Source organism: Colletotrichum spaethianum (genome assembly GCF_022836535.1).
Source record: "Colletotrichum spaethianum MAFF 239500 DNA, contig02, whole genome shotgun sequence".
Classification (NCBI taxonomy): Eukaryota; Fungi; Ascomycota; class Sordariomycetes; order Glomerellales; family Glomerellaceae; genus Colletotrichum; species Colletotrichum spaethianum.
In genome coordinates, this window is record NW_026054772.1 from 194,374 (window position 1) to 210,067 (window position 15,694).

The 15,694-nt window shown below is 54.6% G+C and overlaps 6 protein-coding genes across 6 annotated transcripts; 3 read left to right on the forward strand and 3 right to left on the reverse strand.

Annotated features, from left to right (window-relative positions):
- Positions 1 to 106: 106 nt before the first annotated feature.
- ColSpa_00922 (Sad1-interacting factor 2) lies at positions 107 to 5,473 on the forward strand (the record flags this gene model as incomplete). Its single annotated transcript, XM_049267134.1, has 1 exon — positions 107 to 5,473. The coding sequence occupies one exon, from the start codon at positions 107 to 109 to the stop codon at positions 5,471 to 5,473; it is 5,367 nt and encodes a 1,788-aa protein (XP_049123091.1).
- A 389-nt stretch (positions 5,474 to 5,862) lies between these two features.
- ColSpa_00923 (vegetative incompatibility protein HET-E-1) lies at positions 5,863 to 7,063 on the forward strand (the record flags this gene model as incomplete). The annotated part of the gene is made up of 2 exons (XM_049267135.1): positions 5,863 to 7,003; positions 7,032 to 7,063. The coding sequence occupies 2 exons, from the start codon at positions 5,863 to 5,865 to the stop codon at positions 7,061 to 7,063; spliced, it is 1,173 nt and encodes a 390-aa protein (XP_049123092.1).
- A 1,162-nt stretch (positions 7,064 to 8,225) lies between these two features.
- Positions 8,226 to 9,554, reverse strand: ColSpa_00924 (phosphoserine aminotransferase; the record flags this gene model as incomplete). The annotated part of the gene is made up of 2 exons (XM_049267136.1): positions 8,226 to 8,595; positions 8,650 to 9,554. 2 exons carry the CDS (start codon positions 9,552 to 9,554, stop codon positions 8,226 to 8,228), a joined length of 1,275 nt encoding a protein of 424 aa, XP_049123093.1.
- A 1,026-nt stretch (positions 9,555 to 10,580) lies between these two features.
- ColSpa_00925 (putative oxidoreductase) lies at positions 10,581 to 11,850 on the forward strand (the record flags this gene model as incomplete). The annotated part of the gene is made up of 2 exons (XM_049267137.1): positions 10,581 to 10,650; positions 10,718 to 11,850. The coding sequence occupies 2 exons, from the start codon at positions 10,581 to 10,583 to the stop codon at positions 11,848 to 11,850; spliced, it is 1,203 nt and encodes a 400-aa protein (XP_049123094.1).
- A 227-nt stretch (positions 11,851 to 12,077) lies between these two features.
- ColSpa_00926 (U4/U6/U5 tri-snRNP-associated protein snu66) lies at positions 12,078 to 12,950 on the reverse strand (the record flags this gene model as incomplete). Its single annotated transcript, XM_049267138.1, has 2 exons — positions 12,078 to 12,544; positions 12,602 to 12,950. The coding sequence occupies 2 exons, from the start codon at positions 12,948 to 12,950 to the stop codon at positions 12,078 to 12,080; spliced, it is 816 nt and encodes a 271-aa protein (XP_049123095.1).
- Positions 12,951 to 13,991: 1,041 nt separating this feature from the next.
- On the reverse strand, positions 13,992 to 15,211 carry ColSpa_00927 (elongator complex protein 5; the record flags this gene model as incomplete). The annotated part of the gene is made up of 3 exons (XM_049267139.1): positions 13,992 to 14,710; positions 14,765 to 14,933; positions 15,053 to 15,211. The coding sequence occupies 3 exons, from the start codon at positions 15,209 to 15,211 to the stop codon at positions 13,992 to 13,994; spliced, it is 1,047 nt and encodes a 348-aa protein (XP_049123096.1).
- Between the last annotated feature and the right edge of the window lie 483 nt (positions 15,212 to 15,694).

A 15,694-nucleotide genomic window follows, 5' to 3' on the forward strand; every position in this document is an offset into this window, starting at 1 on the left:
CACCGAGGCCTCCTTCGTTACGACTCTCTTTGCAGTAACCCTACACACCCAGCCTACTCGACGATGAACGCATGCGCACAGTAATACTACCGAGCAATACCCCACGATGGACTACTCGCGGCTGAAAGCTGCTGCTATGCAGGGCGGCGAAGACGAAGAAGCCGTCACTGTCGATACCCGTGCCTTGATCGATAAGGTCCTTGCCAGATACTCCGGCGAATGGACAACATTGCGAGAGCTGATCCAAAACGCCGCCGATGCCCAAGCAACGACCGTAAAGGTCAAGTGGGAGACATTGCCTTCGACTTCAGTAGCACTTCCAGCTACCACGAACCGTTCCGAACTCCTCAAGCATGTTATTGCGAACCACACACTGCGTCGCTTGGTCGTGGCAAACGACGGTCAGCCATTCACCAAGACGGATTGGGGAAGATTGAAGAGAATTGCTGAGGGAAACCCCGATGAAACAAAGATTGGCGCATTTGGTGTTGGATTCTACAGCGTCTTTGCCGACTGCGAAGAACCCTTTGTGAGCTCCGGAAACGAGGCCATGGCATTCTACTGGAAAGGGAATGCTCTCTTCACCAAGAAGTCTACTCTGCCCGCGGACCAGAGCAGTTCCGACACTACCTTTGTCCTCGACTACCGCAATTCCACCACGCCTTTGCCGAATCTTCTGTCCGTCAGTCAGTTCCTCGCCACGAGTCTGACCTTTGTTGCTCTGCAGCATGTCGAGTTTTGGATAGACGACTACAAGATTCTGGATCTTCACAAAAAGACCTCGCCTAGCCTCGACGTGCCCATCCCGAGAGACATCGAAACACGGACAAGAGAAGGGTTGATGAAGGTCAATTCTGTCGAGCGCACCAGCACTCAGATCGATGCAGCTGTTATGAGTGTCGCCGGATGGAAGCCCAAGGCTGCAACGGCGGCCAAGGCAGCCGACCAGTACGGTCTTGGGTCCGAAGTCCCATCGCTCCGAAGCTTCTTCTCGAGACTGACATCCAGCGCTTCACAAGCCACTGCCAAAGGAAAGCAGCTGAAAGAGGAAGCAGCGGCTCAGGAGGAGATCAGCGAGGATGTCACCAAGATTTCTACCTCGACCATCTTTCTCCGAGTAACAACCGCCTGGGTCAAGACCAGTGTATCGACATCATTCGCCACGGAGCTGGAGCGTGCCACGAAGAAACCACCGCCAAAGACTACAAAGCTTGCCATCCTCACTTCATCGTACGACGAAACCATGGCTTCAGAGAGCTCACGCTCCGACACCATCTCTAAGTCGGTGGACGTATTCGCTTCAGTACTGCCCAGTAAGAAACCAGGTGGCCGCATCTTTATTGGGTTCCCTACAACACAAACAACTGGTGCCGGTATGCACATCTCCGCTCAGTCAGTTATCCCTACTGTTGAGCGTGAGGCGATTGACCTCAATGCACGATGGGTCAGAACATGGAACATCGAAATGCTCCGAGCGGCTGGTATCATGACAAGACTTGCATTCATCAATGAGATGAGCGACCTCGATTCAAAGATAAAGAAACTGGTTGGAGCTGCAACCAAGATTCCGGCTGAAGACCTTGCCAAGCTCTTACCCGAAGCGCTTCACATTCTCAAGACATTCACTTTCACTGACTCCACACCAAGCGGCCAGGTTTCCCAGATTCTTGAGGAAGCATTCTGGACGGCTTTCAAAAAGGCTTCCATCGAAGTCTTTTCTTCCCGGGGGGTCCTGTCCAGTACCAAGGTGCGACTTGGCTCCGATGAGCTCAGCAAATTTGTTGATACCATCCCTGTTGTGCCTCGCGAGCTTATGGAGAACGCTTTCGTGAGGAAGCTGATGGACTTTGGTCTCATCAGCCCAATCACTGTGGATGACGTTCGGACAGAGCTGGAGACCAAGGCCATGAACAAGGAGCAACTCATCAACTTCATCAGCTGGGCCGGAAAGAAGGCCCTTAGCGGAGAGTTGGATCCTCCCAGCAAAGCCCGTCTCCTCGATGTTGCTGTCGCGACTGTCAGCGAGGATGGTAGTGACCAAGGCGATATCATTGCGCTTGGTTCCATCACGAACTACCAGGCAGCAAACAAGATTCCAGCGAATCTGCCCATTCCGCCGAGTACTATCCCTCTGGCATACACCACCACCTGTTCCGCTCCCGAGTTACAGGCTCTTGGTTGGGAGCCTCTTGAGATTGTGCCTTGGCTGCGGTACTTGCTCGAGTTCAGTTCCAGCAGACCTGACGAACAGAATCTGAAAAAGTCTTCCAAGTTCGCAGTTCAAGTTCTTACAGTGCTGTCCAAGAACTGGGACAACACCAGCCAAAGTTCCAAAGGGACTATTGTTACCCTTCTTCAAGCTCATACCGTCATGCCGACAAAGACTGGTATGAAGAAGCCAACTGACTCTTTCTTCCCTAGCGTCAAGCTTTTCGACGACCTGCCTACCATTCAGGGCTGCCAGGGCTTGAAGGAGAAGTTTCTTTCAGCCATTGGAGTGCGCAAAACTGTCGATCTTGACACCATCTTCTCTCGACTCTTGAGTCCTTCAGCCGAGGGTGGTGCCCAGAGGTGGAGCCATATGGAACTCATCAAGTACCTTGCCTCTGTCAAGGACGATATTCCGGCTGCCGACATGAAAAAGCTTAAGGAGACCCGTTTCTGTCCCGCAGAAGCCGGACCAAAAGCCGCGGAGCCCACCAAAGGCACTACTGAGTTGTACAAGGTCTCGGAGTTGTTTGAGCCCCAGGACACACTGAGAGCTCTCAGACTGCCAGTTTTGCAGTGGCCTGGTCCACCCGGAAGTTACAGGCCAAACAGTCCTGAAGGTCGTTTCTTATCGACCTTGGGCCTACGGCCATACCCGTCTGTTATAGAGATGGTCAATATGATGTCTTCAAATGATGCGGAACTGAGGGTGTCCGCAATGACCTACTTCATTACAAACCACCACCTCAACGGCTACGGAGCTTTCAATCTCGCTGATAGTCGCAAAGCTTTCTTGCCTCTTCAGAATGACAACCGACTGGTTACACCCTCGGCTTGTTTCACGAACGATCGTGCCGCCGTTCTGGGCTTTGATATTCTTAAGAAGGAGCTTCATGTGCATGCTAACAAGTTCGGTGTGGCGAGGGACCCACCCATCGCTGAGTGCGTCTCTCGTTTGCTGGCCAAGCCACCTCAGGATCGACAGGCCGCAGTCACTCTCTTCGAGTACTTTGCTCTGCGTATCGGTGATCTGGGCGAAGGCAGCCTGGCCAAGTTGCGAGATGCACCTATTGTTCCCGTCACAAGGAAATCTCGTGATGGCAACGAGAAGTCCGGTTCTTACACCACCCATATCAGCCCCCGGCGGTGCTACTTGGGTACCTCTGCAACGTATGGCGACATCTTTGACTTCGTCGACTATGGGGCAAATGCCAACACTTTCTTGTTTAAGTGTGGCGCCAAGAACGAACCAACGAAGCCAGAGATTGCACATCTTGCTTGCAGCGAGCCTGCTCGACTTCTCAGCATCCTTCAGAGTCCGGATAAGTACCTCGCTCTTTTGAAGTCACTGGCCGAGAACATGTCAACTCTGAAGAGGGACAAAGAACTCATCAGAAAAATGAAGTCTTCTCCTTTCCTGCTCGCCGCCAAAGAGATTGCATCGCCACCATCCAAGGACAAGCTTATTGACATCGATGACGACGACGCGCCTATCAAGCAGTACCAGCTAGCCGCGGCCAACCGCATTGTCATTCTGGACGACATTATCAGCTATCGCCTGTTCAAGGATTACTTGATTACTGCACCTGAAGAGGAAGTTCTGGAAGAGTTTTACCACCAACTTGGCGCTTCGACGTTGAGCTCGCTCGTGCAAGAGGAGGTGAGGATTGGTCCCCATGTAGACAAGCAAGACCGGGCAGCCACATTGCGAAAGCACGTCCTTGAGCGCTCCAAGATCTTCCTCCACGAATATTCGAACTACCGACGGGACTATATCAAGCATGATGCCAAGTGGCTGGAGAAGAGCTTACAAGTCGAACTTGTTCGTTCCGTCGCACTTCGTCGCTCGCTCAAGGGCCATAGTCACTCTCATACGGAGAAGAGATCTGCCGCCAGTGCTCAGTCCGGGTCAACCTGGATTCTGTACGTGGCAGCTGAAGGACAACCTGATATGTACCAGGTCGGCCAGGCCATCTGCCAGCTCCTCCTGTCTCGGCCGAATCAGCAAGCTTATCTCTTTTTCGAGCCCTTCCTTACCCTTGACCTTTACGGATTGCGAGCCCGAGGTTACAACGTCGACCGAATTCTGCGAGCCAAGGCTGCTGAGGCAAGGTTTGCTGAGGAGGAGCGTCGGAAGGCACTGGAAGCTGAGCAGAAGCGGATTCAAGAAAAAGAGCAAGAATGGGGCCAGCAAGCCAAGGCTGCTGAGGCTGCTCGGCAGGCCACGAGAACCCCCGAGCCAGTCATGCCGGGCTCCTTTATGAATGACAGTCCGGATGACTCTCACAAGCTACCCCCTCCACAACAGTCACGGAAGGGCAAGGGTCTCTTCTCAAACCTTACGCGTCGCTTTGGCTTCGACACAAATGAGGACGATGAGGCGGAAGACCAGCTTCAGAAATTCATCGACAAGCCACTTGAGAACCAGTCGCAAGGCGTTCCACCCCATCCCAGCAGCGATACACATAAGCCGAAGGACGATGGCCGCGTGACGAACCCGGCAACCGTCGGACAGAACCTGCTGAACGCCATCAACTCTACCAGAGCTCATGACTCTAACACTGTCTTCTCGCCACCGAGCGTAAACGAAGTCAAGGAACAGGCCACGTACTGTGACAGCACCCCGTCGCAGAATATTGTTTTCGCGGCTGAAGCATCGAATGGAATGAAGGTCTTCGTCTCCAAGAATCTATCAATGGAACCGGTTCAGTTCCTCTCAAATTACCACGGACCCATCAATGCGTTCGCCTCTCTTCTCACAGAGGTTGGCGGCGTTTACTCGCTCTCTCCACGAGTTCTTCACATTTTCTACGACGAGTCAGGTTCCACCATTGCATTCAACAGCAGCGGCAGTGTATTCTGCAATCTGCGGTTCTTCTTGCAGCTGCATGCAAACAAAATGACCAGAAACCTATCAGGCGAGGCAAAGGCCGAGGCGGCCGTGTGGTGGTGGGTTGTGCTGGCTCACGAATTGGCGCACAATTTGGTTCAACCTCACAACTCAGACCACAGCTACTACACGTATGTTATTGTTTCTTTGGCTTTTCTGGATAACAATCTAACATCGCACAGTGAATCATTCATCCAGCAATACTTCGCCAAGATGGTGGTCAAAACAGCACAGTGGACTCAGCAGGCCGCTTCTGCTCCTCCCGCTCTTCCACCGGCCCCCTCCCAGTCTCAAACTCAGGCGCAGCCGCCCCCTTCCTATCAAGAGAGCAATAGACAGCCGCCAGGCAACTCAAGATACACCTTGTTTGATTAGAAGTCGTCTAGACGACAGTGGGTGCAGTCATCAGGCGGGTATCACTTCAGCATTGGTTTTCTAAGACATAGACACATCCCCTCTCGCGCTTCTCGGCGTTGCCCTGTTTATCAATTGTAGCATTGTTGGAGTTTTGGTAGCACAATGAGGAATGATATCGTTTTTTATGCATGAGAATCATCGTATCACGCACTCGTTCATTGGCTAGTAATCCGCAGTTGGTCAGCGTCATTTCTGATGCGCCAATCCCCGCACATGGTGCTGCGCCTCTGCGGCTCCCCTGGCCTCTTTTGTGTACATCCTGATCTTGAAGTCCATTGACGAGTCGTGATCATCAAGCAGCCCCGCCTTTTGCGAATATCTTGACTACCAAGTTCATCTACACCAACATGAGACTCATCAACGTGGACACGCTCCAATTAGAGGAGTTTTTCGACGATGACATACCGGAGTATGCCACACTTTCCCACACGTGGGGAAAAGAAGAAGTCTCATTTCAAGACCTCTGCTGGCTACATGAGTACGAAGGCGACCGCGAGAGTTTCGCATCCATTGAAACGCTTTTGTCGTCGCTTGGGCGCAGTTCTGTCGAAAAGGCTGCGAAGCTGCGTCAACGAGCCGGGTTCGATAAGATCATGCAGACGGCTCGTCTGGCTAAGATGAACCAGTTACGCTACGCCTGGGTCGACACATGTTGCATCGACAAAACAAGCAGCGCCGAATTGTCCGAGGCCATCAACTCCATGTTCCGATGGTACCAGGGCTCCAGGATTTGCTACGCTCATATATCTGATGTGGTGCTGCACACAGAACATTTCACAAATAATGGTGCATGGGAATATGAGTTTGCAAGAAGCCGATGGTTTACCCGCGGATGGACACTTCAAGAGCTTTTGGCGCCGAGAATCGTATCGTTCTTCGACCGAAATTGGAACTTCATTGGAGAAAAATCGACGCTTGCAGAGATGGTTTCCACAATCACCAAAATACCTTGTGATTTTCTAAACAGACACAGGCGGCTCCAGGATGTAGCCCTCGCCAGCAGAATGTCCTGGGCCAGCGGGAGACGGACGTCGCGCAAAGAGGACATGGCGTACTGCCTGCTTGGTCTTTGCGATATCAACATGCCGCTCCTCTATGGGGAAGGCGAGAGGGCTTTTGTTCGGCTGCAACAAGAAATCATCAAGGAGTACTCCGACCAGAGTCTTTTTGCTTGGGGGATCGACCAGGCCATTGGCGAAACAAGCTCCATCTTCGCTCCGTCGCCAGCATTCTTCACCCGCGCCGGCTCGCTTTCGTTGGAAAATTTCAACTCGTCCTCTTCGGACTTCCAGATGACCAACAGAGGGCTACAGATCGAGCTGCCTCTTGTCCGGCTACCTATGTTCCAAGGAGCCCGCCGCGAGGTATGCCACTACGCTATATTGGATGTCAAAGACAGGGACCTCGGCCACCTCTGCTTCCCACTGTTCTCGCCTCGTCTTCACGAAGATGGCACGCAGACTGGCGATGAGTTTCTCAAGTCCCCGTGTGGGCCCATCAGGTTATCCAACTCAAGTATCAGCAAATCCCACGTCGTCGGGCGCATGAGAGTGGTGATACTAAAGAACGCCACGTCGATGCCTATGTCTCATTTCGGCCGCTATCTGTTGACAATCCCCCCCTTGCCATTCGAGTTGAACTCAAAGCTTAGAGAGACAAAGGTCATCGAAGTCTTTCCTCCGACAGTCAGTCGAGATCAAGGACCTAATAAGAAAACGGTATTATATCTCCCTTCACACTGGATGCCGACCCAAGGGTACGGCGCTTACCTTTTGCGCTGCGTTCTTCCAGACGTATCTGGCGACATATCGACAGATGATGAAGCCTCAGAGAGACAGTTCGTGCTAGTCCACACTACCGGTCACACAGCTTCAGGAAAAGACAAAACTCGCGTGATTAAGTGGCCTCCGTACCCCCGGACGTCTAAAGGACCTAGAGGCACCGTTAAGACGTTTCCTTCTATAGTTGATGCCGTCCTCGACAACACCACTGACTTCCGAGAGGTGAGGGGTTGGATTGAGGAACCTGAGTTTCGCGTTGGCAGGAAATCCCTCCGAGCGATAGCAGTCGAGTCTGACGATCGGTTTGACACATATATCAAGTGGTCCCTTGAAGAGCCACCTAGTTCCCGCCACGACCTATTGAATTAAACCATATTGTGTAATCCCTTTGGCGAAAGGGTTCTGGCCTTGTCAATGAAACAACAAAGCAGCTTGCGCTCCATTGGAACCACATATGCGTCAGAAAGGGCAGGCAGCCATCGGCCACTTAGATGTGATGTACGTGGATAGGTATACTTTGAAGGAAGCTTCTTATTCTGTCCAGTTCAGACTCTCTTAATTGAAATTGCTACGGATTGATACGATGAGCCAGCCCATGATACCAGAACTGAAAGCAGCAGTAACATCGCTGACGAATACAAGCACCATGACGATACCTAATACTTCAAGCCAAGACCCAAGACAACGGGAAACAATTGGTGAGTGGAACGACTGCATGGTTTTGGCCATATCTTGGGCATGTTATCCTATGAAGCCACAAGCCCCGGCAATACAATGTTGAATTAAATGATGGCTCCCTTAGATATTCCCGATACACTTTTCCTTCCCAACGATATCACTATTTTTGGTTATGCCTTCCCATATGGTATCATAAAAGCCCGCACCCCTAGACGAGGGGTGCACTACTCTCGCAACTCACTGACCCCTACTCACGCCTTGGCAAAGGACTCAATGAACTTTGCCAGCTTCTCGGCGCCCTCGAGGGGGATGGAGTTGTAGTTACTAGCGCGGATGCCGCCGACGCTGCGGTGACCCTTGAGACCCGTGAGGCCCTGGGCGGTGGACTCCTTGAGGAAGGCCTTCTCGGCGGCGTCGACGTCGCCGCCCTTGGAAACGCGGAAGCAAATGTTCATGCGGGAGCGCACAGACTTGTCCGGAACGATGCGGTAGACGTCCGGGTGGGCCTCGAGAGCGGCGTAGATGAGTGCCGCCTTCTTGTCGGCCACGGCCTGCTGGCCGTCGACCTTGTCATTGAAGGTGCGGAGGAGCTTCTTGAGGACCTGGCCGGCGATGTAGACGCTGGCATGTGGTTAGCTGCTAAGCATCAGGAAGAGGGTGGACGAGGTGACTCACTCGAAGATGCTCAAAGTGTTGTACAAGCTGTTGTTCTTGGCAATGGTCTCATACGACAAGACAATTGGGGCAATGGGCAGGCCCAGCTTGCGCATCAGCGCGGGCGAGGGCTGGGGCGCGAGGAGGCTCTTCTTGATGACGACGACGGTGATGCCCGTGGAGCCGAGGTTCTTCTGCGCGCCAAAGAAGATGGCGCTGAAGTTCTTGACCGGGATGCGCCTCGAGAGGATGTTGGACGACATGTCGGCCACCACAATGGGGCCCTCCCCGTTGTCCTTGGGCGCCAGCGCCGCAGGGAAACCGGGGAACTCGACACCATCGACCGTCTCGTTGTCGCAGTAGTACACCATCGCGGCGTCCTGGCTCAGCTTCCAGTCCTTCTCCTCGGGGATCTTGCCGAACTTGCCGTCATTGATCTTGCGCGCGTCGGCAACGACGTTGACGTGCTCCGGGCCGAGGAGCCTCGCGGCCTCGGCGCTGGCCTTTTGGGACCAGCCGCCGGTAACGAGGTAGTCGAGCTTGAGCTTCTCGTCGACGATCTTGCGCAGCTCCGCAACGACCTTTTCGTCGGTCTCGTCCGTGGCACCGAGGCGCTGCAGGACGGCGTCGCGCTGGCGGGCGACCCAGGCGCCGACGAGGTTGTAGACGGTGGCGGAGAACTCGCCGCTGCCGCCGGCCTGCATAAAGAGGACTTCGTAGTCGGAGGGGATGTCGAGGTAGGAGGCCAGGTCGGCCTTGGCCTCCTCGATGATCTTGGTGGCGATCTCGCTGCGGTGGGAGTGCTCAGCAATGCCGAGGCCGGTGCCGTTGAAGTCGAGCAGGGCCTGGGCGGCCGTCTCCAGGACGTCGGTGGGCAGCAGCGCGGGGCCGGCGCCGAAGTAGGTGATGTCGGCGCGGGTGGGCATGATGGGCGGTTCGGATCGAGGGGTTTAATGGGCAATTGGGGTATTTGGGACACAGGCACTCAAAGATGGTTGCAGCAGAATGGATCGTCGTTTGCTTCGATTGAGTTTATGTAGGGCTGAGGTGTCGCTGTCAATGAGTCACGGAGGGACAGGCTTCGAGCGGTGGTGCCAGAAAAAAAAAGTCGTTATTCCAGACAGGCAACCCCGCCAAAAATGCGGTACGGAACACCGGTGTCGGAAACAAAAATGACGTGAGTGGATGGAGGGGTCAATTCCCCCGGATTCCTAGTTTAGGTCGCGCGACGTGGGGTTCCCAATGCCGCCAGGAATCCCGGCCGCGGTGGCCCGTGGTGGGGGCCTTGGGTCGCTTCGGGCACTGAGATCCGTGCTAGGTCGTGGTCGTGGTCGTGCGGGCGGGGAGATGGTGAGAGAGAGGGGGGGGTTCCGCTAGTTGGGGGCCTTGGGGGCCTTTTTTTCCACCCTCTCATCCTTGGTGGTTGGGGCTTGATCGACTAGTGCCATGTCGCGTGTTTCTTCCGTGCCTCTCTCAACCCCGTCAGTCTTCCTACCGGTATCAACCCATGAACAACGACCAAACATCCACCCCCCTCCCCTTCCCATTGATCGACGCCCTTTGTGCAGATTACACCCAGGTGAATGCAACCTTAATGGCACGTCTAGCCGCTGCCAAACCTGTCCCTTGCGATTGAGATCGCCCGTATCAGAGCTTCTCGTTAGAAAGCCATTAATAAGATAATGTATTAATATCCCTCTTCCTTCCTCCTTCCTGTCCGTTGTTTCGCGCTATTCCCCCCCATGTCGCCGCTAGATGCAAGATTCTCACTCCAATCCTGCCTACCTTACCTACATGGCCCCCCCCCCCACGTCTACCCACCACCTTTCTGTGCATACATGTTCTTGCTTTTCCCCCCGTTGTTGAGGTTTATGTGAGATACGGAATACTGATTTGTGGGTTCTCCGTTCCGTGCGTAAAGGGACGAGGATCTTTCAGAAGTCCCGCCGGACATGGTGGACCGCAAGGGGTCGGAGGCCGCGGCGGCGAAGCACTCACATTCCATCCCCGCACCGTCTTTCCGTGAGTAGTCCCATCTTGACAGTTTGTTCCCCCAGTGAGTCTCGCACGTGGCTAAGCTCACGTAAAGCGACGCACAACTCCCCTAGGACGTGGTTTCTCACCACCGCCCTCTCGCCGCTCATCATCCGGCTCATCAGGCTGCTGCTCGCCCACGGCGACTACGTCGTCGCCTGCCTGCCGCCGGGTGAGATCGAAGACGACGGCCGCAGTGCCGAGTTCCGCGAGCTCATCAACGAGTGCAAGAGCAACCGCAAAGACCGCGAAGGATGGAAGGATAGGATACGCGGCATCCGCTGCGATGGCCGCGTTATGGGCCAGTGCGGTGCCGCCGTCGCCGAGGCTGTCCAGGTGTTTGGCCGAATAGACATTCTGCTGTGTTGCAGATCTGAAGGTATTGTAAACCCTCGAATCATTCACTGCTCGACGTTGACAAGTATGCTGACCACAATAGCCGTCGTGGGAAGCATCGAGGAGCTCTCTACGACCCCCCAGACCCACAATCTTGTCCGTGACCAGTTTGAGACAATTTTCTTCTCGCAGGTCAACTTCATCAAGGCCGCCCTGCCGCTCCTCCGCTCGCAGCACACGGGGCACATCATCATCCTCTCCAGCACGGGCGGCCACATCGGCACGCCAGGGATGCCCATCTATACCTCGGCTATCTGGGCGCTCGAGGGGTTCTGCGACTCGCTCGCGTACGAGATCGCCCCCTTCAACATCAAGATCACCATTGTCCAGCCCAACAAGGAGATCCAGTCCCTCACCAACAAAATCATCTTCGCACCCCAGCTGCCGTGGTATGACTCCGAGATCAACCCAGCCCCCAGTATCCGCGACATGCTCGGCAACGTCCTCAACATGAACCCCGACACCGCCGTGCCGGACCCCAACGAGACGGACGAGGTTCAGGTCCGGTACCCGAAGCTGCCGCCCAGCGCCATAGATAGGCTGGTGCTGGAGACGGTGCATGCGCTGACGGCCATTGGTGGCCATGAGAACCCGCCCGCAAGGCACATTGTCGGGTTCGAGGGAGCTGCTGCGGTCAAGGAGAAGCTGAAGACGGTGACGGAGGAGCTGGAGGATTTTGTGGATGCGAGCCTGGCTGTTGACATATTTGAAAGCGAACTCAAGGCCGAGGCGAAGGAGGGAAAGTCGAGGGAATCCCCACCGCCCGCACCGGCATCCACCGCGTCAGGTTGAGTCTGGCCAAGAACAATCTAGAAGCGACCGCATATAAAGCGATTTGACAATGTGAAAAACACCTCCATTGTTGTTCGTCTATAGGTATCTTGAAAAGAATACAAGCGTGAAGCATACCTAGCGTTGCCTGCCATCGCAAAAAATGCACCGGTCCCATAATCCATCATTACACTGTCCGAGGCCTAGGAAATCCCTGTATCAAGTCGAGTCGCACGCCCAAACACCCTTCACCTAGAAGGACTGAGCGGTCTGTTGAATCCGCCCTGCCGGTTCATATACTGCCGATACTCCGTCTTCTTTTCCTTCCTCACGGCGCCGACGTTGTTCCCAGCAATCTTCTGGTTCTTGGTCGTGCCGAAACCGCCGAAGCCCAACATCGCCTGCATAGCCGCCATGTCGTCGTCCTCGACCTCAGGCTCGGGCTCATCGTCGTCGTCGGCAGCCTCGCGGCGGTCGTCCCGTCCTGCGTTCGTCATCGGCGTGTCGCCGCGCTCACTGTTGCGTCCGCTGTCGACCTGGGGCGACTCGTGACGTCCGACCTTGAAGGACATGGTGTGCTGCTCCTTCTTTCCTCTGGGCGCTGTGCGTGTGGGTAGGGACTCGGTGTAGCTAGCAGGGTCGCGGCGGGCAGGGGGCGGGCTGCCGCTTCGGCCGGGAGAGGCAGATCGTCTGCGGGCTTTGTCGCGTGGGGTGTCTGGTAGGACGTTAGTGTTTGATGTAAAGCAAGGCTCCAAGTAAGGGACATGCTTACTGCGACCCTCGTCATCGTCAGCCCGCCTAGGCGGCCTCTCGTCGGGCAAGTCTTCATCTCTGCGACGTCTATCGTCTCTGCCCTGCCACCCACCACGCTCTCTGCGAGGCGGTCTTCCTCCATCGCGCTCGTCGCGCGGACGATCCCTCTCACGGTCTCTGGATCTGGGGCGGTGGTCTCTGTTGTCGCGTCGGTCGCGCGATCTGGATCTGTATCTCCTATCGCGGTCGTCCCTACTATCGCGATCGTCCCGTCTACCGTCGCGGTCTCTAGGGCCGCCGCCGCCGCCGCGATGACTTCGTCGGTCGGGTTCGTCCCATGCCTGTCGGCTATCGCGTCCGCGACCCATGGTTGCGCAAGGTTGGTGAACGTATTTTTATTGGAGGAAGATGGAGGGCAATGGAGTTCGATGTGGAATGGTGATGTTTGGCAAACGACGTCACGGTGAGGCTGAAGAAAATTTGGGGTAGCAGTTACGCTGGAAATGGTCGTTCACCTAGCACACACCCCAGCTTTCCGCCCCTGGAATTTAGCGCGGGGCAGCCTTTCATGAGCTCTGTTTCTGGGCACGCTCCACTGAGGGCGCTGGTAAGCTCTGGCGGGTTCCACGCTCCCAATTCAACGCCATCAAACATCACATTTTGAATTTCATGATCAACTTCACCTTCAACGGCTGGCCTCGAAAGCATTACACGCTAACACACATCATGGGATCTATTTAAAACCACCCAAAAACAAACAATCTTCTTCACCACCCTGGACAAGCCAGAGCAAGCAATGAAAACCACGGTTTGCGTCGCCTGGAGGCAGTGAAATACCAGGGACACGGTGAAGTCGGCATGCAGCAAGCCGCAGAGGCCAAACCTCGGTGATCAAAAATAGGAATAATCAAGATTGATGCCAATAGGCATCTTTCAGAGATTAAACTGAAAAGAACAGATACTACACTTGATCTAAGCCAAAAGGCAAAGAAGAGCTAAGGAGAAAAGAAGAAGAAATACTAAGATTCTGCGGGAGGTGGGAGGGTTTATATATGTTTGGGGAGTGGCCTGTGCGGCGGCCCCAGATCAGTAAGGGTACGTACCGGAAGGACCTTGGCGGCTTGACGATTTCTTCGTCGACAGGACAGGATTTTTCTGATTGGCAGAATAACGGCAGTGGGAGGCAATTGTGGTACGGTCTTTCCTTCTGTTGAGTTTTGGCCTCAGTGGGGGGTGAGACACGAGATGCCTGTGAAAGAAGGCAGCAGCCATGGTGCGGAAGGAACTCCTCCCAGATATCAACTTCACCTGCGAGGAGGCCTCATACAGAAGTCTCGTCACCGATGTTGCCTGGAGTAAATTGTGCGTTCGTGATCATCATTCCATCATGCCTCAGGTTACAAAGCCATCTAAATCTCGTCTTCTTCGTCATCAAAGTCATCCTCCCTGCCCATCTCGTACAAAATCCTACCACCCTCTCCCGCCCCTATGTCCGTCTGCGCATCAAAGTAAGGCAGCACAATGCCCTCCCTATCCCGCCGTTGCTTCTCCGTAAGCCCTAGGTTGAATGTGCTCTCCGGCTCCTCGTCCTCTCCATCCCCGGTGCTCGTAGCGCCAGTACCCTCAGGGGCAGCGAACATAGGGTGCTCCGAGAGGAGGAAAATCTTGGATCCCTTCGAGGAGGCAGCAGTTGTAGTCTGGCCTACCTGTGGCAACACAACAAACTTTTCCGCCATGGCACGTCCACTTCGCCTCCTAATCTCCATCTCAACGACCACACCGTGGTAATCCTCGGATTTGGTGTCGCCCTTGAGACCGATGAGGACGCCTTCACGGCCCTCTCCTAGCCCCCATTCCGGCTCTTGGAGACTCCTGTTTCTCGCCCTCTGGCGCTCGATCTCCTGACGCAAACTAGATAGCCGAAGAATGGAGGTGGCTAAGTGGGAGAGGACGGTCAGAGGATGAGGCTCGTACTCGCTCACCGATCGCGGGAGAACAATGGGCACATCAGCGTGGTACACCGCTACTAGGGATACCGTTGGCATGACAATACTTGACAGGAAAGTTGGCATGATCTGAGGTGCCGCTGTGGCGAGCTCGTTGAGTGAGTCAAGCAGCACAACGGTTTCTGTCAAGGTGGTGAGTCAGAGCTATCATGAGGCCAAACAGGGAGGCGACTCACTTTGAGATGAAGCACTCTTGGCGGCGGCAGGATCTATCTTGGGGTAATGTGAGAGTATCTCTCCCCTAAGGGCCTTGAGATTCTTGCCTCGGGCTCTCACGACGACGTCAACATCTCGTGGCCGCTTAAGGGTCGCGAACGAGAGCAGGATGACCTTGGCCTTCGCAATCTGTGTAATCCGTCAAAACTGGGCCCAAGACATGATATCCCCATTGAATAGCAGTGCATGATCAAACTGCCGTGTCCCAAGACATCTTTTCTTTTAAGAGGAAAAAGAGATGTGCATACCTTGGCTCTGGAGACAAACTCCCGCAGAACAGGCGCAGCACTCTGCTCAAGGTTATCCAGCACAAGAGTCAGAGGACTGGCGCCGTCTCTCAAGTTCAAGAGTTTCTGGAAGAGCAAAAGACTGTGCGAGCGACTGTGGTTTTCAGCCGAGGGCGCCATGGCGGCTTGCGACAGCGTCGTTGCGAGACGAGCTTCTGGTGGGGGAGCGACGTCGCTGGAGGAAAGGTCTAAGCTTGGGATTATGGCCAACGATGAGGTTCCTCTCGCTCGAGAAGTTTAAACGTATGGCAAATCGTCGGTCGGCGATCACGGCAGGTTCGTCGAAAAAGACTGCGGTATCAAAGAGTGAAAGTTGCAGGGGTGTCATTTCTGCGGTTGACGCTTTTCGTGGGGTTAACTTATCGGTGATGTGGGGCACTGACCGAGCAGTGGCTGCTCACCGAGAGACCACACCGAATATCAAGTATCGACTCCATTTCTCTTGTCATCAAAGGGAAGATGTGGTGGCAGGGTTCAGTGTGACCCAGTATTCCCCGTGCATGTTTTCCGGATTTGAACTTTCTGCCATGACGTACGGCTGCAGAGGCTACATTTATATATGGCAGCGTGGAGTAGTCTCGAGCGAGGTGGTAACGAGATGTA